At 36.6% G+C, this 23,168-nt stretch overlaps 1 protein-coding gene and 1 pseudogene across 2 annotated transcripts in view; one reads left to right on the top strand and one right to left on the bottom strand.

Moving 5' to 3' along the window:
• The window catches only part of Sptlc1 (serine palmitoyltransferase long chain base subunit 1), a 60,779-nt gene extending 43,204 nt beyond the window's left edge, over positions 1 to 17,575 (bottom strand). For both annotated transcript variants that reach the window (XM_046453896.2, XM_046453902.2), the window contains exons 1-3: positions 17,458 to 17,575; positions 14,268 to 14,375; positions 13,279 to 13,373 (exon numbers count right to left, since the gene is read on the bottom strand). In XM_046453896.2, coding sequence (XP_046309852.1) covers positions 13,279 to 13,373; positions 14,268 to 14,375; positions 17,458 to 17,514 — 260 coding nt within the window. In that variant the 5' untranslated portion in view covers positions 17,515 to 17,575. The remainder of the gene's footprint in view (positions 1 to 13,278; positions 13,374 to 14,267; positions 14,376 to 17,457) is intronic.
• A 714-nt stretch (positions 17,576 to 18,289) lies between these two features.
• LOC124099133 (small nucleolar RNA U13) lies at positions 18,290 to 18,400 on the top strand (annotated as a pseudogene).
• The last annotated feature ends 4,768 nt before the right edge of the window (positions 18,401 to 23,168 follow it).

Below are 23,168 nucleotides of genomic sequence, written 5' to 3'. Positions count from 1 at the left end.
GTTGTGGCTCAGTGGTACAGCATTTGCCTCACATGCGTGAGGAACTGGGTTTGTTTTACATATAAATAAATCAACAAAGTCCACCTGCAACTAAAAAAAAAAAAAAGAAAGAAGAAGAACATTAGCAGATGTTCCAAATAAAACAATGGAGAAGAAAAGGAAAAGGGAAGAGATGACATTCAAATAGATAACAGCTAAAAAGTTTTCAGAATTCATTTAGGACTGGAATCAGACTGAAAAGGAAAAACCTTAACAGGGTAAGAATAAATTACAGAAAGACACATATAGTCAAACTGCAGGATTCTACCAATAAAGAGAACAATTGTAAAAGCCACTAGGAAAAACAAAAGATGGGCACCAATTAGACTGACATTAGCCTCACCAAAATAGTGACAAGAATGTGATGGTGAAATTTTCCAAGGGCTGTAGGGAAAATACCCATCTAGAACTTATTTCTCTCTGTCACTCAAAAAGGTAAAATGAAAACATTTTTCAGTAAGAGATGAGATTATCTTCTACAAACCCCTACTGAGGATCTAACAGAGAATATATTTTAGGAAAAAAACATTTTAAGTCCAAAGAAGTTGGATAGATAAAGCAATAAATACTCATAGATTAGCAAAGAAACTGTAACAGGTAAAGGTAAGAAGTGGTAATTCACAAAAATAATAATCCAGGAGGGTGTAAACTGGGGGAACTGAAGCAGGTGAGAGTGGGGAATAACTGAGGTAGAGAGTGGAGAAAGAACCAGTCCTGCTCAGTAAGATGAGAAATTCTGATTAAAAGTTAGACAGAAAATGATTATGTTAAACATGAGGGTTAAGAAAGAAATGAAGAAAACTAAGTTGAGAAAATGAGATCAGGAAGACAGAATGCAAGGGGGAAAAAGAAATGAAACCAGTAAAAGCATGGTATTTAAGAAAGATGATGCTCAAAGCAGAATCTACAAGTCATCTGCTCCAGTTTTTATCCCTGCAGTAACAGAGAGCCACACAGGTGAGCCCTCAGTCTCTCAACATTACCTGGCACTCCTGCAATTACATCAGCTATTTGGGCAACACGAGCAGCAGAGATCAAGAGCTGCCAATCTAACAAGTATTCTCTTGTGTCTACCCTGCCACCTGGAACAGCAGAGGCATTTTCCAGTTGTTCCTGCAACTAGGTGTGGCCAGTGCTGCCTTAACCAACCTGACAAAGCAGAAAGGACCTCTTTTCTTTTCCGTTTTTTGATTTTTTTTTTTTTTTTTTTTAGGATTTTAAATTAAACTAGAATAACAAGATTAGCTGTTCTCTAACTTGTTTCTAGTCCAAAACTACTTTTATTTTTTAAAAAATTTCATTGGTGACTTATAATTATATATGCCAGAGGGAGTCAATGCATTGTATTTGCTTACCATCCTGTCTTAGGTGACTTATCAATAGAAGTCACATAACACCTCAAGAGTACAATAGCGGAATGGGAACCTGGGTCCCTGAGTATGTGTGGAGCTGTCCCCTCCCTTCATTTGTAGGCAAAGGGAAATTAACAACTATTTTATTCAAACCAGGAAAGTTTGAATTTCCTATTATAAGGAGCAGAACTGAATTCTAACTACTGCCAGAAATGATCTCTATCAATTCTACTTTTAGGTAGTCAAAAGAAACAAATTTCTTCTTTCTACCTCCCTCTTTCCTTCTCTCTGCCTCTCTCTTAGACAGAGGTAAAATAATTTGACATAAATATAGCATAAATTCCCACCCAAATTATATATTCCTTGGAATAAGACTTCATAATGAAAGTACTACACAACCAAGTAAATAAACCTTTAAAACAAAAAGACAACAAAAAACTTTACCACAGGGGTCAAGTATAGAAGTGACAGTGAATAAATATTTGAGACTTGGGTAAAACACTGCAAAATACACAGATTTAAGAAATTATGGATCTCAAGTATTAATGAAGATGTGAAAATGACATCTTGAAAATTAATTTTTGAAGTGATTAAAATGATAAATATGGTATCCAAGGTGTCTGTAAAGAATCAGAATAAGATTACTGCATGAAGTAAGGGGAATTACAATATTTTCAAATAATACTATTTGTACGAAGAAATTTAATATATGTATGATTGGCTATTTCTTATATATCCATTTAATTTTACATATCAAAGTGGCCAAAAAATACCTTAAATTTTACTAGGAAAATTATGAATTATCTCATATTTCAGCAGTATTAATATTTATTATACAAATAAGTTAGTAATCACAATAAATGTGTACAAACCCCTCAGTTAAAAGATGAAGATACTGGACTGGGGTTGTATCTCAGTGGTAGAGCACTTGCCTAGCACAAGTAAGGCAGTGGGTTTGATTCTTGGCACCACATAAAAATAAACAAAATAAAGTTATTGTGTCCATCTATAACTAAATTGTTGAAAAAAAGACGAAGATACTGATTGGGCTTTTAAAACCCAATTATGTACAAAATAAACAAGAGTAAAGTTGAAAACAGAAGAGAGAATAATAATTATTAATTATTTATTAACTAAATTATTAATTACTTGTTAAAACTAAGCTGGTATAGCTACAGTGCTATCAGACAGACTTTAAGATAAAAAGTATTATTAGAAAAATGAGGAAAGCTGCTACAAGATGACAAAAGGAACATTCAAAACCACTAAAAAATACTGAGCCCTAAGACACCTAGCAACATACTTTCAAACCTGCAAGATAAAGATCTGTATATGTAACACACAATATAACTTTAACATTTGCAAAAACTCTCAATAAAGACAAAAGTGAATCTCAACAAGAGCACTAGTCTCATTCAGAAAGGATACCATCCACAACATGTTACGATCAGAGTCAATAAATTATAAATCACTGAGAAGAACAAAGTTCAGGGAAAACATTTATGCTTTGGTTAAAGGAAAATATCAGAATGAAAATTAGAAAATACTTAGATCTGAATAACACATATTAAAAGTATAGGTTAATAGTATTTGGAAGGGAATTTATAGCCCTCAACACAGATACAGGAGTTTTTAAAGTTTGCCACAAATTCATTAGGCACTAAAACCTGTCCTAAACTGATGATGAACTATTTATTGCTTTTACTTATTCCACTGAGTGCGAATATTCACATGGGATGCTGCCCCAGGCTTCACAAAAAAGTGGTTCTCTAATAAGGAATAAGTACTTCATTATATTTCAAAACCTAAATAATTCTGAATTCTCCACTCTAAAGGTTTTGGAAAACTGTGAATTAGTACTAGAAAAAGTTAAAAATGTGTATTTTGTGAGTTCAACTGTATCAGAAAAAGAACAGTGTGAATCTAAAAGATGTAGAAGAAAGTTAAATATCAGGAAGCATTATTCAATTTGAAAAAAATACATGATATATAATGAAATAAAGAAAATTATGAATGCTCTTAATAGAGACAGAAATGATATTTGATAAAATCCAACATTTATTTATAAATTAAAATTCTTGGAAAACTAAGATCAGAAAAGTATGTTCTCAAACTGAGAAGATAATATATACCCCAAATCTATAAATATTAAGTGGAAATTAATGGAGAAATATTCTGCAACAACAGGAACAAAACAAGAATGCTTGATTTTTTTTATTGTTCATCATATTAATAAAGGCCATACTGCACTATGAGGCAAAAACTATTATCTCTACAAACTTCAAAATTACATGGAAGGATAAGTGAACTAAACTCAGAAGGAAGAAGGTGGCACATATCAGTAATCCCACCAGAGGCAGGAGGATTTCAAGTTTGAGGCCAGGCAGGATGCTGTCTTATAATAAAACATAAGATCCTTAGTGAAATTCTGTCTCAAAATAAAATTTAAAAACGGCTGAGACTGCAGCTCAGTGGTAGAGTACTTGTCTAGCATGTACAATGCCCTGGATAGAATACCAGTAATGCCCAAAAAGAAAAGGGGAAGAAAGTACTTTACACAAAGAAGCAGTAAATATTTCAGACCCTGGTAGTGCTAGATTTGGCACTGGTGCAGATAGGCAAAGAGACATAAGAACATGGAGTGCAGGAAATTGCACACATAAAAATACTTGAAAATGAGAGCAGGTGCCCCACAAATTACTAGGTTACACATAAATTTCTCTATACGGGCAAAGTTAAACTACCAGTACAAGAACGTGAAAAATATTTTTAAAAAGATCCTGTCAGCTTTTTAAAAATATCTTGTGACTTTCGAATTGACTTCTTAAGTACATAAGCCTCCAAATAACAAAACAATGCCACACTGGATGCATTTGACCAAGTCAAAATTTAGGAATTTGTTTTCATGATACCAAAGTCAAAGTAACAGGTGATTTATTATATTACACTGAATCTAAGAGGTCATCAATTATAATTTATCTATCACTATGGAAGAAAAACAGTGTCGATTAAAATGAAAGAATATATTTTTGTCATGTAGACCTATTTAGTTTATATTTAACAAAAAGGTTTACTAGTCATTCTTAGACACAGATCTTTGTCATACTGCTTTTATACTTATGGAAAGGAAAATATAATAGATACATCAAAATATACCTAAACCTCTTTATCCAGTTGTCTTTCTCTTCTGCTGAATCATCAGTATGCTGGGTATTCACGCAATATTCTCCTTGTGCTGTCAGGTGTATTTTAGCATTTTTAAAGCACCCCTGGACTACCTATTATTGTTATTGTCTTTCATTCTCAAGTTTTGATGCTAAAATTTTCCTACTGGAACAATCTCACAGTTTTATCTTTCCCCCAATCAAATCACATGTTTCTATAAAGTAAGTTGTCACTGTCCAAAGACAACAGGTACTCTGACAAACTGATATTCAAGCCATGTTTTAGTCACAGCATCCTCTCTTCATCTGCTCAGTGTGGTCAGGCTATTTCTCCAGTCATATGTTGCCTTACTGACCAGCAGTGCATGTGACTTTATAGTAGCACTGACAGTAGGGAGAGCCAAGACCAAGTTCATCAGTACATACGCAATGACAACCACAATGTCTCTAGCCAACAATGACTCATCAATGACTCTCAGCAACTGATGATTCATTCCTACTTCAGAGATCTCAAAATAGGGGAAAAAACCCAAAACGTCTTAGAATCAATGCAATAGAGTACTACATCAAAAAACTAATGATTAAAATCTAAAATGCATGTATAACTTCTGCTACCTAAAAGAAGACTGGGAATCTAGCAGAAAAAAATAGGTAAAAGATATGATGAGGCTAATCCACTTTTCAAGATGGCAGAAGAGGGGCTGGGGATGTGGCTCAAGCAGTAGCACGCTCGCCTGGCATGCGTGCGGCCCGGGTTCGATCCTCAGCACCACATACAAAGATGTTGTGTCCGCCGAAAACTAAACAAAAATAAATATTGAAATTCTCTCTCTCTCTCTCTCTCTTTAAAAAAAAAAAAAAAGATGGCAGAAGAGAGAGTTGCTAGGACACTTTCCTGGCTGCTCCATGGTGTGAAACCAGGAAAACAGATAGGCAACTTCTCAGAAAGATGGGCGACAAAGAATTTTAAAAAGGGAGACTATACTGGGCTTTAATTCTGGACACTCAAAGTAGACTGGGGACCCAGGAGGTTGGATATAATAAAATAAGGAACAAAGCCCCAGTGCCACCACAGCTGCAACAGCTGGAGGCACCAGACAGAATGGTCCCTCCATAAGCAACATGGAAAGAAAAGGGAATAAAGGAAGCCACGTTTCTAGGATGCCTGAGGTGTGTCTGAGTATGGAGAGATCAGAGATCAAATACACTGTCTGACTAAACCAAAAGGCTGCTGAACAACATCATTGTGCAGTAAAGAAACCACCTCTCTCCCAGCAGCCTGTGGAAGATAGGAAAGGAACCATTTTGAAGTTGCGGAGCTTAGCAGCTGGGAAAGCTGATTCCTGGCAAACCTGAGTTTAGCCCGAAATACAAGCCTGGTAAACCCACTGCACAACACAGAGTGTGCCTAATTGACCAGAAGAAAATCAAATGTGGAGAGGGGTTTACAGTGGAGAATACTGATAGTGGAAACTAGCACCTGGCCAGGAATCCGAAAGGGTATGGGTGGGATGTGAGAGACTGAGTTTGGGGACAGAAGACACCAGGAAATGTGGAGTCTGCAGGTGATGGAGTGCACTTAAGAATTAGTTTCTCCACTGCACCAGGAGAACCCAGGGGAGATTCCCCCGGGTCTAGTCTTCCAGTGTGGACCAGCAACTGCAGCGCCCTAGTGGTACACAGATTTAAAATCTTCATATCAATCACCACTCAACAAGAACCTAGAGACTTCCTAAGCCTAAACTCCCCCTCCAGGATTCTATCTACGGGATTTCCTCTTACATACTAGCAACCCCACCCTGAGGGTGAAGCAGGCATCACACTCCAGACTCTAACACTGCTGAGAAGGGAAGGTGAGAAATATATGAACTCCAAAGGAAGCAATTCTTTAACTTTTGATCAAGATTTTTAAAATTTTTTCTTTTCTGTTTAATTGTGACCTGAATGGCTCATGGAGACCTATACATATTCATTTTTTTCCCCTCACTTCTAGCATTTTGGAAGCCAGTTATTTTTCATTGATCAGTATTTAGATGTTTCATTAGTATATTTCAGTTTTATTTTTAATTTTAAAAAATTTTTACTTTATATTTTTTTCACCTGTTTCCCTCGATTCTCTTTCTTCTCTTTGTCTAACAGCAAATCTCTATTGTTCTCTTTCACTCCTTCTTTAGTTTTTTACTTATATTTTTTTCTTTTTCCCTCATAATCATCACATCCTACATAACTTCTGTTCTCTCCTTGTCTACCATTCAAAATTGTAAACCCTTTTGCAAACTTATTATCACTATTGTCTGCAATAACTGATCACATCACTTTTGTTAATTGTGACAATTAGCATTGTAGATGTCTAGCAGGAATTATTTGGTTTAATACTGTATATTGTTTGCATTGGTTGTTGTTATTATTTGTCTCCCTCTAAATGGTGAAATACTGGAAACCTTCAAGTACACTATAAGTCCAAAGGGTAGAAACTCTACAGCCTCAGACTCATACTGTTAGATGGGTAGACACATAAACTAAATGAAAAAGCAAGGGAACAAATCACTCCAAACAAACCAAGATACTTCAATAATAGAATCTATCAACACCAGAGTTAAAAAAAAAAAAAAAAAAAGTCAGAGAGGAGTTTAGAATGTACACAATCAAACTGGTCCTCCAGGTAAAGGACAATGAAAGGAGTGAAATTAGCAAGATATAAGAAGTGAAAGATCATTTCAATAAGGAAATAGAAATTCTAAAGAAAAAAATCAACCAGAAATTCTTGAAATACAGGAATCAATAAACCAAATTAAAAATTCAGTGGAAAGCATCACAAGCAAACTAGACCACTTGGAAGACAAGAATTTCAGGCAATTAAGACAAAATAAAAAATCTTGAAAATAAAGTTGACTGGAAAATTATGTTAAGAAACTATGAACAGAACTTCCAAAAAATATGGAAAAGCATGAAAAGACCAAATTTCAGATTTATCAGGATAGATGAAGGCTCAGAGATACAAACTAAAGGAATGCACAATCTTTTCACTGAAATAATATCAGAAAATTTCCCAAACCTTAAGAATGAAATGGAAAATCAAATACTTACAGGACTAACAGAACTACAAATACACAAAATTACAATAGACCCTCACCGATGCACATATTATGAAAATACCTAGCATATAGAACAAGGATAGAATTGTAAAGGGTGCCTGAGAAAAATGACAGGACAAATTTGGAGGAAAAGCAATCCAGATTTTAGCTGATTTCTCCACCAGGACCTTCAAAGTTAGGAGTTTTGGAATAATATACACCAAGCTCTAAAAGAAAATGAATGTCAACCAAGAAAACTACACCCAGCAAAACTGTTTCAAAATTGATGATGAAATAAAAACCTTCCATGATAAACAAAAGAATTCACAACTAGAAGCCTGCACAAAATATATTCAATATAACAGTTCATGCAGAAGAAATGAAAAATAAAAGTGAAAACCAGCAAAGGGAGGAACTACAAAATAAAAAAAAAAAAAACAGATAATAAACAAAAATGACAGGCGTAAAAATCATTTCTTAATAATAATGTTGACTGTAAATGGTCTAAACGCATCAATCAAAAGATAGACTTGCAGACTGAATTAAAAACAAGACCTAACCACATGCTGTCTCAAAGAGACTCAGCTCATAGGCAAAGACATCCACAAATTTAAGATAAACATCATACACATGCATCATGTAAATAAGCAAGGCTTTTTATCCTAATTATCAGGAAAGTGATCTTTAAACAGAAGTTAATCAGAATGGACCAAGAACATCATTTCATACTGTTTAAGGAATTATATATCAAGACATAACAACTGTACATATTTTTGCCCCAAACAGTGGAGCACCTACATACATCAAACAAACCCTTCTCAATTTCAAGAATCAAACAGACCACAACAGAATAATACTGGGTGATTTTAACATGCTTCTCTCATCACCAGATAGAATCTCCATACAAAAACTAAAGAAGGATAGGAACTAAAAAAATACAATTAATCATTTAGACTTAAAAGACACTGAATATTTCATCCATCAATGCCTGAATATACTTTCTTCTCAACAGCAACAAATATCCTTCTCTAAAACAGACCATATCTTAGGCCACAAAGAAACTCTTAATACCTTGCATTCTATCAGATCATAATAGAAAGAAATTAGAAATCAATAATACAATAAAAAATAGAAGCTACTTCAACACCTGGAGACTAAAATCAAGGATTAAATAAAAAAATTCTTAGAGGTAAATAAGAATAGCAACATAACATCGAAATCTCTAAGATACTATAAAATTAGTTCTAAGAGGAAAGTTCATTGCATTGAGCTTATTTATTAAAAGAACAGAAAGTCATCAAATAAATAATCTAATATTACACCCCGAAGCCCTAGAAGAACAACAAATCAACACCAAAAGCAGTCAAAGACAGGAAATAATTAAAATCAGAGCAGAAATCAATGAAATAGAAATAAACAAAAAACAATTTAAATAATCAATGAAACAAAAAGTTCGTTCTTTGAAAAAAATAAATAAAATTGATAAACCCTTAGCCAAGCTAATGAAGAGAAAGAGAGAAAAAACTCAAATTACTAAAATTCGCGATGAAAAAGAAATATCACGACAGACACTACTGAAATACAAACAATTCAACACTACTTCGAAAATTTACATTCCAATAAAATAGAAAATCTTGAAGTCATCAATAAACTCCTAGAGATATATGTCCTACCCAAATTAAATCAGGAGGACATAGAACATATAAACAGATCAATTTCAAGTAATGAAACTGAAGACACCATCAAAAGCCTACCAACAAAGAAAGGACCAGGACCAAACAGATTCTCAGCCAAGTTCTACCAGACCTTTAAAAGAAGAACTAACACCAATCCTACAAATTACTCCATGAAATTGAAAAAGAGGGAATCCTTCCAAACTCATTCTATGAAGGTGTATCACCCTTGATACCAAAATCAGACAAAGACACATCATGGAAAGAAAACTTCAGACCAATATTCCTGATAAATGCAGAAATAAAAATTCTTAATAAAAAGCTGCAACTCACATACAAAAATATACTAAAACAATAATGCACCATGACCAGGTGGGGTTCATCCCCTGGATGCAAGGTTGGTTCAACATACAGAAATCAATAAATAAAATTCATCACATCAACAGACTCAAAAGACAAGAGTCACACAATTATCTCAATAGATGCAGAAAAAGTATTTAAGAAAACACAGCATCTATTCATGATTAAAACACTAGAAAAAAAAGGAATGAAAGGATCATACCTCAACACTGCAAGAACTATATATGACAAACTCAAGGCCAACATCATTCTAAATAGAGAAAACGGAAAGCATTCCCTCTAAAACAGAAACAAGACAAGGATGTTCTCTTTCACCACTTCTATTCAACAGTCTTCAAATCTCTAGTCAGAGCAATTAGGTAAAAGAATGAAATAAAAGGGATATGAGTACGAAAACAAGAGCTCAAACTATCCTTACTTGCAGACAAGAAGATCCTATATTTAGAAGACCCAAAAAACTCCACCCGAAAACTTTGACAACTCCTAAACAAATTCAGCAAACAACATGATACAAAATTAACACCCATAAATCAGTTGCGTTCCTATACACCAGAGATGAATCAACTGAAAGGGAAATTAGGAATAAACAATCTTATTCACAATAGCCTCATTAAAAAAAAAATACTTGGGAATCATTCTAACAAAAGAGGTGAAAGACCTCTACAACGAAAGCTACAGATCACTAAAGAAACTGAAGACCTTAAAAGATGGAAAGATATATCTCATGTTCTTGGATAGGCGGAATTAACATTGTCAAAATGCCACACTACTAAAAGCACGATACTGGTGAATATATAAAGTGATATATTCATATGAAGAACAGTAATTAGTCATAAAAATGAATGAAGTACTAATATATGCTACAATAGGATGATCCTTGAAAACACAAGTAAAATGAGCAAGACACCAAATGTTACATATTGTATGATTTATTTTATATGAAATATCCAGAATAGGTAAATAATACAAGTGGATTAATGATTGCCAGGATTGGGTATACGGGGAGGAATAGGAAGGAATGGAGCATGACTGCTAATAGGTTTGGGATATTTTTTTGGAAGTGATGAAAATGTTCTGGAATTAGAAAGTGGTGAGTTATAAAACTCTTAATATATTAATTATATAATTAAAAGTTATACAACTTTTAATATATTAAAAACACCTAATTCAGAGGCTGGAGTTATGGCTCAGCAGTAGAGCGCTCGCCTTGCATGTGCAAGGCCCTGGATCCCATCCTCATCACCACACATAGATAAATAAGAATGAAGTTAAAAAAACAAACAAAAACCACCTAATTGAGCCAGGTAATCCCTGCTACTCCCAGGAGGCTGAGGTAGGTGGATCACAAGTTTGAGGTCAGCATGGGCAACTTAGAAAGATTCTGTCTCAAAGCAAAAAAAAAAAAAAAAAAAAAAAAGAAGAAGGGCTGAGGATACAGCTCAATGGTAGAGCACCCCTGGGTTCAATTCCCAGTACCAAAACAACCAACAAACAAAAGAGACCAACTATCCTCCCAAACCACTTAATTATGTACTTCAATATAAAGAATTTTATGTTACATAGTTATTTCAAAATAAAGCTGTTATTTAAAGGAATAAAATCAAGATAAAATATTTATTTATTTTTGTGTCAAGTCAGTACTGAATATAGTTACTGAAAAAATTGAAAAGCAATACACAATTTACCAATAAACAACAACAAAAAAAATCCTTCCATTTTTTTCTTGTAGTTTTTGCAAACAATTTACATAATATTCTGCATACTAAAAAAGAATGGATACTAAGGATCACAAAAATTGAGGTGTTTTAACAAATCACTAAAAAATGATAAAATAATCAGTACAATGTGAAAAGTCAAAATAAAAAGCAATTTAAAAATATATAAAGTTCATACTACATAGATCTTTCCCAGGAATCTATTTATATTCTAGTAATATAAGAGAGAAAACCAAGACAGAGCAAATAGACAATGCAGGAGAAAGAAAGTAAGTCCTGAGAGAATGGTGACCTGAGATTCCAGGGCCACTGTGTGCAGCAGCTGCATTTAACAACCAAGCAGGACTGGAGCAGAGTAAGAGTACTCTGGGAAGAAAAAAAGAAATGAACCCAAGAGATAACTAATGTGTGTGAAAATTCCGAACAGAGATCTATACACCTACAGGAAACTGAAGAGACAATACAAAGAACCAAACAAATGAGCAAGAAAAATGACTGACACCAGGGAAAACAGAGTGTACAAAAAGAAAACGCAGTCACATAACACTGGCCTAATTAATGAATGATATTACTGTAGTCATAAGATTGTAAACATTAAAAAATTGAAGGACACCTTATAACTGAACTCTGCCAGGGAGAGGTGGGGAGTGTGGCTGCTGTTAGCTGAGCAGCAGATGTCCTGCTAAGGGCGCCCAGAGAACCGCACCACAGCCAAAGCCCACAGCCGACTATCGCACCTGCTAGAGGAAGGCTGCCTTTTTCTCATCCACACAAAGGCTGGAAAAGAGCTCCTACAGGCTTGGGGAGCAATCTGTTTTTATAAAGCCATTCTCTCTCTCTCACAATTAGTGGCTATAACAACATGGGAATAAAAGAAAAAAACAAAACATGAAATAACAGCATAAGCAAGTTCCTTGGAAAAAGAGGTAAATACAAGGGAAAAAAGCTAAATAGAAAGTGATTCCTTCTAGAAAGTAGAAATCTGGAGTGAGGTAGGATGGTAGATTGCAGTTTTCCTCATTAAAAAAAATTTTAATTATGGACATGAATGACTAGTTATGAGAAGTCATGCTCACATTTGAATAGAGGTACAGGACACAAAGGCTATTGTCACCACTCTTTCAGCTCTGAATATTAAGTGTTAGCTAATGCATTAAGAAAATCAAAACTATCTTAAGATTTCATCTCACTCCAGTCAGAATGGCACTGAATATTAAAAACAGCATATTATAGGGACATAGCCATATCAATGTTTATAGCAGCACAATTTACAATAGCTAAACTGTGAAACCTAGATGCCCTTCAGTAGATGAATGGATAAAGAAAATGTGGTATATATATACAATGGAATACTACTAAGCATTAATAGAAAATAAAATCACAGCATTTGCAGGTAAATGGATAGAACTGCAGAATATAATGCTAAGTGAGGTTAGCCAATCCCCAAAAACCAAATGCTGAATGTTTTCTCTGATATAAAGATGCTGATTCATAATGGGGTTGGAGGCAAGGGAGCATGGGAGGAGCAGACAAATTCTAGATAGAGCAAAGGGGGGGGGGGCATGGGAGTAGAAAAGATGGTGGAATGAGATGGATATCATTACCCTAAGTACACGTATGAAGACATGAATGGTGTGAATATAGTTTGTATACAACCAGAGATATGAAAATTTGTGCTCTATATGTATAATATAAATTGTAATGGATTCTGCTGTCATATATAACAAATCAGAACAAAAAATAATTAAAAAAAAAGAAAAGGAATAGGAAAAAGATGCTACTCATGATACAAAGGAAAACTATGGGAACCTAGAGATGAATCTATTGAAAAAGTACGCACTTTGGCAAACATAACCAGAGAAAACCAAATTCAAGTTCTTCAAATAGCAAAACCAATTTACCCTGAAACAATGTTATAGTTGAGAGCAGGATGGTCTTTTGAAACAGGAGAAACAAGAGGTTCCGGTTGCCATTCTTCGATCAATTCTTCCTTTTCCTACAGGAGAAAAGGGTTACAACTCAGCACTGTCATTTCACACAGTCTTCAGCAATCTCTAAACTACGGGTGTAGCCAGGCACAGTGGTGCACACCTGTAATTCTAGTGACTCTGGAGGCTGAGGCAGAAGAACTGTAAGTCCAAGACCAGCCTTAGCAACTTAGTGAGGCCCTTAGTAACTTAGTGAGATTCTGCCTCAAATAAAACAGTGAAAAGGGCTAGAGATGTGGCTCAATGGTTAAATACCCCTGGGTACAATCACCAATATCAAAAAACAAACAAACCCTCCCCTACCAAACTACAGGTTGTAATGGAAATTCATAATGAATTCATTATTAGAGATAACCTACATAGCTATTGTGGCTAGAATGAAAACAGAATCATTTCTGAGTTTTATGTACTTTGTCCTTAACTCCTTCCTTATCACAAGCTAAAGGTTCTATGGATGACTGATATTTAAGAAAATTTCATTTCTATGATGAGGATTTTTTTTTTCTCCCTTACCATACACAACACGTCAAGATTCCATTTTAGATGGGGGTAGGTAGGATTCTAACTCCAAATGTCCTTTGTAAAGTCCTCAGGGAGAACTTTTTCCAGGGTTCAGAAATAGTTTAGCTTTTCTCAAGGAACTCATAATCTTTATATAAACTATTATATAGTTTTTCAGACTACTGCTTTCTCCCAGCAAATACAGGAATATAACTTTGAATACTGACTTTATCCCAAACTTTCCCAATATTTTGCCTATGGTGACATTTCATTCGTCTTAATTTCCTTACATTTCAGAAGATATTTTAACATATCCTGTAGAGCTGAGGCACCACAATTCCTTTTGAGAGAGATGTAGCAATTACAATCATACACAAAACAAAACATGTTTAATTTCTTACCTTGACTGTAAGATCAGATCGTTCTTGTAATTTGTAAGTTTTAGAGAAAAGAAGTCTGATTATCCAGAGTATCAGAATTCCTTCCAAAATAAGATGATAAGCAGGGGCCTAGAAGAAAAACATAAAAGTGAAATAAATAAATAAATAAAATATACACTTCCACAGCCTGCACATAACATTTAGCATTCCTGAATGTACTGCCTCTCCTGAACTTTAAATCTACTTCTTCTTAAAATTTACTTTCATAAAATAGACTTCTACAGTCTTAACTGAGTGCCAAGAAAAATATATAAAAGGAAGATGGCTGATGAATGAGTTTATAGCGTTCTAATCTAAAGCTAGTAAAAATGTAGAAAGACCACACTGGTTTCTTCATTATCAGTTCCTTAAACAATCCAAATGTGGGCTTAGAAGCAAAGTTTAGCATTAAGCACTATTACCTTTGTGGATAAGCTTCAGCTTGTTCTTGGCAAGAGAAGAGTGCTTGAGTTACAGAAAGTATAACTAGTGTTAAAAATTCAGCCTTTTTATAAACATCCAGATATCAAAATAGATTTTGATATATAACTGAGTTTTCTGAGATGACACCACCTCAAGTTCTATAACCATTTTACCTGGACTTTTTAACAGTCCTATGAATGTATCCGTAAATGTGGTTATCAAAAACCAAATAGCTGCCTCACAACAATTACGTACTTGTTATTTAAAGAGGGAAAAATATTAAAGTTTGGATTGAGTATATAGGCTTCCTATCATTTAGTTTCTTTTTCTACATTAAAGATTTAACCTAAATTCTAAGTGTTTGTAAAGGGTTAATCGTCCTACATCAAACTTGTGTCAAATAATTCCATCCACTTATAAATTTGGAAGTAGAAGTTGAACACTAGAGTTCATATGCCTCCGAGTCAGAAAGACAAAAGTAATACCCCACAATGAGTTGATTACTTTGATAAATGATAAAAATAATCTTTGAGGTAAAATAGTAATTCTTTTAACTGGAAGATCACGGGATACATCCTTCCTATTTTTCAGGACAGATAGTTTTTACAGTGGGGTAAGTAGGTTAAAATTATACTGCATGAAATTTGCATTTAGGTTCTAAAGAAAAGAATCTGCAGAGAAATCTATGCAGAATATAATAGTCCAGATTAGTTTTCAGTTGGAGAAAGGAGTTCTGAAATATCTTCAAAGTTTACTCATCAACTGAAAATCTTTCAAAAAGAGATCTATTGGGAAACGTGTGTGTGTTGGTGGAAAAGAAAAGCTCCCTCAGTTTTTGGAGGGAAAAAATTTAAAATTACTTAAATGATTAAGTTTACTTGGTGCCGTTAAGAATTAAACTTGTCAATTTTAACATTGCTGTTACATCTGAAAAAAACTTATGTGATATTCTGGTAAAAACATCATCATCAACAACAACTTACTTTCAAAGCTCTCTTAATGTCTTATCAATTTCCTTTTCCAATTTCTAACAGTAGACAATTTCTCCTTCCCATGAAAAACCTCTAATGCTTCAGCTTTTCAAATCTCTTTAGGGATGAAAATGAAATTTTAAAAATCTGACACAGAATCCCACTATTTACAGCAGTATAAACTATCAGATCCTTCAGGTTAATTTAAATTTTTACTGGTAGGAAATGACTAACAAAATATTTCAGTTTAATAACCCTTCTATCACCTCCATCTATCTACTCCAAGAGAAGCTAACAGAGTGATGTGGAAACCAGTTGCCACAATCTCTCTCTGTTCTTCTACTTAACTGTATGTTTTCAGTCCAGGCTGACTTTCCTGTGGAAGATTCCAGATATTAATTACATCCTCAGTCAGTTTGTTATGGGGTTCTGTACTCCAACAGGTTGTTATTGGAAAAATCATTTCAAAAAAGACATTTAGAAACGTAAGCTAAATTACTTTCAAGCATTAGACTGAGTGACAATGATCTAAAATTTACAAATTTAAAAATGAAGACACCAGAAATTGGAGACTGGGAAACTGCTGGCAAATTCACATATAAACTTTGAAGTCAATGCACAAATAATTTTAAAACTACATACACTCTATATACACACTCACAGTTCTTTCTCTTTTTTAGATATACCATACAAGCCTCCCCCAATATTACAAAGGACAAAGCAACTGGCAACAAGAACTGGTCTCTTCAAGACAATTTTAAAAAGTTGCTGATTCTCCCTTAAACGTAATTTATTCAGTAACAAATCTAAATATCCCTTTAGTTTTCTCAATGACTAGAATTTAGCAGGTAGAGACTCCATCCCATAAAGAAATCACTCTAAATGAGAAACTGTTAGTCTAGTGAATTAATAAAATTCACAAATGCCACTTCTTTTCCTCCTCAAGAAATGTTTACAGCTACATGTGCTTAGTGACTACTGCCCTGAACAGACCCGAGAGAGACGCAGCAGAAAGTTCAGTTGTTAGACGAACATTCTCTAAAAGCTGCTCTTCTGGTATTTCATACGCTCTCACGCATCTCAAACGCCAGCCCTTTAAGAACTTATTCTGCAATCTGTATACGGGGTAAAATGGGAGTTCATAACCCACTGGAATCAAAGTGTGAAATATGATATGTCAAGAACTATGTAATGCTGTGAACAACCAACAATAAAAAAATTAATAAAAAATAAAAAAATAATAAAAATTAAAAAATAAAAAAAGAACTTATTCTCTACCTGAAGTCTATTAAAAGAGACATAAGCTTTCGAGACAGACAATGGGATGACAACGACCTAACATGCCTAGTCCTGAATCGTCAGCTGCTTTTCCAACCCAGCCTCCCCGTCCCGACGAAAACGGGCTACACGGTCCTCCAGGCTTTTCCGAGCGGGCGCTGCCCCTTCTCTGGAGCCTCCTCTCGCAGGCCCCTCCGACCGCGCTTCCCCGGAGCCTGCGCCAACTCCGTTCTCCCCTTAGTCCCACTCTGCTTTCCCAGGCCCCCGTTTCCCTCGGCCCACTGCGGCTCAAGTCAAAAGCTCCGGTCCGGGCCGGCGGGTCCCTGCCCACAGCCCACGCTCGGCCGCCGGGACAGCGACTCCAGGAGTCCTCTCACAGGAACGCCGAGTCGGCCGGCACCGGGTCAGCCCAGCTGAGGCCGCCGACCGCAAGTCCACACGCGCCGTGTCACCCTCCCCAGGGCCGGGGGTGCGTGGGCCTCCCGGTCCTCGGAGCCCACCTCGTAGAGAGCCTGTACCATCTCCACCAGGACCCACTGCTCGGCGGCGGTCGCCATGGTCGGCCGCTGAGCTTCCTTCCGGAAGGCGGGTCACCAGTACGTCAAATAGTGCGCGGCGTGGCCTAGTGACGTCTTCGCGCCCAGCACCTCTTGGCGCTTGCGCACTGAGCCGAAGGAGGCCGGCGGGAGCGAAAGGGAGGGGTGGGGGCGGGGGCGGAGGGAGAAGGGCCTCCGGCTGGAGGGGAGGGGCCTGGAGGGGGGAGGAGTTTGCCTGGGGGAGGAGTTTGGCTGAGCCAGGGCGGACGGAGCGGCCGACCGGTTTCTGCCGTAGTTGGAGCCTGGAATGGGTGCAGCTGTGCATTTGCTGCAGAGAGTGCAATAATGAATCACCCTTGAGCACAGAGAGAGAGAGAGATCGCAGCATAATTCTTTACTCTTAAACTACATAAGTCTTTCGGGAATACATCCTCATTTTTGAGAAACCCCAGAAATCTATACAAAAACATTCAACTCTTGCATAATAGCGCTCATTATGTTTCAGGCGTGGTCTAAGGCTTTGCGGTATTAATTCGTAGAGAAGTTTGATGCGGAACTTTTCTAGTTTTCCCTTATTGCAAACAATGCTGCCGTGAATATCAATGTTCCAGGTGCATTTACCTTTCTGTGCATTGCAGAGTATTTCTGACTACCTTCCTTTAGGTGAATATTTAGCCAGAAAATGCTACTGATTTTGGTAAGTGCTGCCATATTCTCTCCAAAATTTCTCAGTTTATAATGTTTGAAAATGTATCCTTGCTCGAGTTCATGATGGATATTATCTATCTATAAAAATATATTTTTGGCGCCTTCGTTCATAAGCGTGATGATTGGGTGTTCACACTATTGTGTGAGATGTGCCACCTTCTAAACCTTGTTACGACATTGGCACAGTACCCGTCTGACGTGAACTTTGAAAAGAAAAATATTTTTTGGCCAATTTAATGGAGCTTAAATAATACTTCCATGAGCTTTATTTTCCATTAATCATTACTCTTGAGGTTGAGCAACTCTATGTTTATTGGAATTGGTAGACCTTCTGTAAACCAATATTTCATATTCTTTGTGCATTTTTCTATTTGGTTATTTTTCATTTTCTTGTGGGTTTGAAGGAAGAAAAGTTCTGAATATCGTATTTTTCAGTTTCCTATAAAAATTAGTTTTGCTCTATTTTGGGGGGGTTTTTGTTGTTGTTGTTGTAGATGGACACAATACATTTATTCTATTTATTTATTGTTTACTTGGTAGGAGAATTGAACCCAGTCTCAAACTGTGCTAGGCAAGTGCTCTTGAGCTACAACCCCAGCCCTGCCTTATTTCTATCTAGTTGTTCTTATTGTCTTTTGTTATAGCTACATTTAAATCCTTATGTAATGTGTCAGTTTGTTCCCTTATTGCCTCTGGGTTTGTATTTTGCTTGGAAAGGACTTAATTATCACAGCTGTGCTTGTCCCAGTTTGATGTTTTTTAAAGTTAGCTCTTTATTCTGAAAATAAAATATATTTCTGTGTGATGAGAGGTATGGATCTTAGTTACCCCCCCCCAAGTAATAATAGATTTTCCCAGTGCCTCTTATTTGTGTAATCCCGACTTTCCCCAATACTTTGACGTAGCACCAGTACAGTGAATTACACTTCCACACAGACTTGACACTATGCAGCCCATAATGTGAGTGCTCTGCCCACATCCCCTGATATCCATTCCTGCCCCCCCCCCCAAGTTTTTTTTTATTCGAACAGGCCTCGCTTGCATTTCCCAAAAGGCTACATTCAGGCCGCCATACCCAAGTTTCCTCGAAGAATTGAAAGTATCTGAGATCTTATCTTCCTTGGGCAGTACTTGACAATAAGGAGGACAGAGGGTTTCTGTGATATAAATGTCATGATCTAGGGCAAACATTATCATCTCCCAAAGTTCTGAGACAATGGTACTGTCTTCAAGTTCATTCATACTTGCCATTAAGAGGTGGAATCTCTGTGCTGCCCATCCCTTGTGGCTGGGCCTCTCTTTGGTAAGATTTCTAAAACAGAATTCACCTGCCATGTAAGGAGATTATGTGGGTACACATAGAGGGAGAAATATGACCAAGGGGTCCAGCTGTTCTAGTCCTTAGCTGTGGGGTCTTACCAGTCCTGGCGCCAGGCAGGTACTTGATTACAACTACAAGAGAGAGCCGGAGTGAAGTCTGTCTGGCTAAGTCACCCAAATCTGTGAGCCAAATAGATCATTGCTATGGTCTTCAGCCATTGTTTCGGGGTTGTTTTGCTACGGTAGATAACTGGAACAGATACCCCAGGACTTTGCTTGATTTTTTGCTCTTTCTTGGCCTCTGTATTAGTTTTCTTAGCGTTTCCATAACAAATGATCATAAACTGGGAGCCTTTATTCTATTTATTCGATCACATTTCTGGAGGCCAGATATCCAAAACCAAGGTATGAACAAGGCTGCTGTTCTGCCAAAGTTCTGGGGAAGAATTTTATTAGACTCTTCTAGTCAGAATGTTACTTTAATTACCTCTGCAAAGAACCTTTTTCTCAATAGAGCCACTATTGCAGGTTCCTAGGATCAGGACATAGACCTGTCTTTTGGGAGGCCACCATTCAACCCATGGCCTTCCAAATTCATGTCTATCTTATATATAGGATATCCTAAAATCCCCCCAAATCTCAACTCTCATCTATATAACCAGTTAAAAAGTCCCAGATCCCATAATCTAAATCAGATATAGCTGAATTTCTGGGTGTGATCCCTACAGGGCAAAATTTTTCTCCATCTTTTAACCTGTGAAACTAGAGAACAATTTATCTGTTTCCCAAATACAATGATGGAATAGGTATATGATAGACATTCCAGTTCCAAAAGGGAGAAGATGGAAAGAATAGATTATTGGTGCCATGCAAGTTATAAATACAGCAAGGCAAATTTCTTTTGTGTTGAAAGCCTGAGAACAATCCTCTGTGTCTTAAAGCAGCACATGGGCCAATGGTTCAGTTGGCCAATGTACCCATGGCAGTTCAGTAGATCTCTACTCTTCCACCTCCAGCATTTACCTTTGTGCTCATGACTTCACCGATAGTCATTCTTCCTTTCCTTTGAAGGGCATCAAGTATTTATAACTGAGTAGTTCTATTAGTTCACTTCCTGCTTATAGAATTTTAGGCATCTGACGGCCCCCCCTTTCTCTTTGTCCTTCTCTGTCCCTTCAGGTCAAGCTAACAGTTTCTACCGATTCAACCATCCCCAAAACCTTGTAGGTCTTCCATGTATGTCAGAAAACTCGTGTTATTAGGTAAAAGAGTTCCCGACACATATTTTCCTGATAATCATGTATATTTTTCTGACTCTTCTAAGAAGGTTCAGTGGATCCATCTGTCACATACCAGCAATAAAAACTGACTAAGGACACCTTGGCTCTTTCTCCTCACCACACTTTTCCAGCAGCAGTTTTACCGATTTTAGCGCTCTTTATAATCTGGCGAGGCCACGTGATTCCCCAATCATCAAGTGCTGCTCTCTTGTGTTTAACATCTCCTTGCAGTAAGAAGAAACCAGGCCACACCTTCAATACTTTGCTTAGAAATCTCCTCAGCTAAATATCAAGTTCACTGCTTCAAAGTTCTGCTTCCCACTTAGCTACAGTCACATATTCTTTGCCACTGTATCTCAAGAATCTTCTTCCCATAACTGCTCCACATTTACTTCTGAATGTTCAACATAAACACTATAGGCTCCATATGTCTTCTAACGTTTTACCTACAATGCGATACACATTCTCTAAGATGGAAGACACTTTCTCTACCGTCACCTACACTTCCTTCTGTGCCCTCACCAGAATCACTGCTTTTACTTGGTGCCTATGGTTTAGGGGGATGAACCCAGGGTTGAACCCAGGGCCTTGCACATGCTAGGCAAGAGCTGTACCACTGAACCACATGCTCAGCTCCCAGAATCATCTTTAAAGTCCATATTTGTACCCATAATCTCTTCACAAAAGTCTACCAATTTTCTCCCCAGCCCTTCAGGATTCTTCCAAATCTCTACCCATTACCCAATTCCAAAGCTACTTCCTTAGATCGCTTTCTAGAGATGCTATACCAAATGATCACAAATTGGGTAGCTTAAAATAAGCAAAATGTATTTTCTCATAGCTCTGGTGATCAGAAGTCTACCTTCACAGTGTTGGCAAGGTCATACTCCCTATGAAGGCTCTAGGGGAGAATCTTTCCTGGGCTCTTTCAGGTATTGGTGGCTCCACGCTTTCCTGAGATTTTGGCTACATTATGCCAACATCCACCTTAATCTTTACATGGTCTTTTCTTTCTTTGTGTCTTCTTTGTCTCTTATAAGGACATTTCTCATTGGATTTAGGGCTCGCCTTGATAATCCAGAATTATTTCATCTTGACATCATTAATGACATGGGTCATAACCTTTTTTCTAAATAAGGTTACATTCACAATTTCTGGGGTGTGTTGGTCAGGGTTCTTCAGAGAAACAGACTTAACAGGATGGAGGAATCGATAGATAGACAGATGGTACATAGTTGAGACATAGAAAAATCATTGCCAGATTTGTCTCACATGCTTATATAGGCCAAGAAATTCCATGATTACCATCTGGAAGATGGAGAACTTGAAAATCCTTCAACAGATTAGACGATACCCACCTACATTGTTGAGGATTATCTGCTTTATTCAGTCTTTCAATTCAAATACTAATTTCTTCTGGAAACATCCTCACAGACACACTTACATCTAATGTCTTACCAGCTGTCTGGACATCACTTTTCCCAATCAAGTTTACATATAAAATTAATCACCACACAGGAATTAGGATGTACACATGGAGTCTATCACTCAGCCCCCTATAATCTACTTCCTTTCCTGATTCCACTTCCTCACTCTTCTATTAGTTTTCTGACAGTGTTCACTAATAAATCCCTTTCATAGAAATTCTCATTTCATGGTCTGCTTCTGGGAAAACAAACCTTAGGGTTTATATCTGGAGTTGCTGTGTGATTCCATTAATCCGTTTGTTTCTACCTATACCAATAAAAGAATAAAGAAATACCACATATACCCTTTGCCATCAATATCGTCAGTATCCAGTTTCCCCCAATGTTAACATCTTGGAAAACTACAGACAATATCAAAATGAGGATAGAGATACAGTCAAGATACAGATCTATTCCCTCAGTGATCTCTCATATTGCTTTTTAAAATAGTTATACTCACTTATCTTCCTGTCCCACTCCCTAGTCTTTTCCTTGACACCTATTAATGTGTTACTCATTTCCATAATGTTGTGTTTCTAGAATATTATAAAATGGAATCATACAGTAGGGTACATTTGGGGATTGACTTTTCAATTCAGATGAACTCCCTGGAGATTCATCAGGAGGTTGCATGTGTCAGTAGTTTGTGCCTTTTTATTGATGAGTGGTGTTCTGTAGCATGGATATACCACAGTTTATTTAGCTATTCACAGACTGAGGGACACTTTTAAGGTATTATGAATAAAGCTGCTATGAACATTTGTGTACAGATTTTTGTGTGGCCATGAGTTTTCATTTATTTGAGATTCTTGTCCATGGTCTTGTGGCAGTTTTACTACAAAATGACCAAACTGTTTTCCGGAGTGGCTGTACCATTTTTCATCCACACCAGCAACAGAAG

Source organism: Marmota monax, unplaced genomic scaffold (genome assembly GCF_021218885.2).
Source record: "Marmota monax isolate L192 unplaced genomic scaffold, Marmota_monax_Labrador192_F-V1.1 WCK01_AAM20220418_F8-fsc00217, whole genome shotgun sequence".
Lineage (NCBI taxonomy): Eukaryota > Metazoa > Chordata > Mammalia > Rodentia > Sciuridae > Marmota > Marmota monax.
The sequence above is the reverse complement of the archived record's forward strand: the minus strand, read 5'-3'. Positions and strand labels throughout refer to the sequence as shown.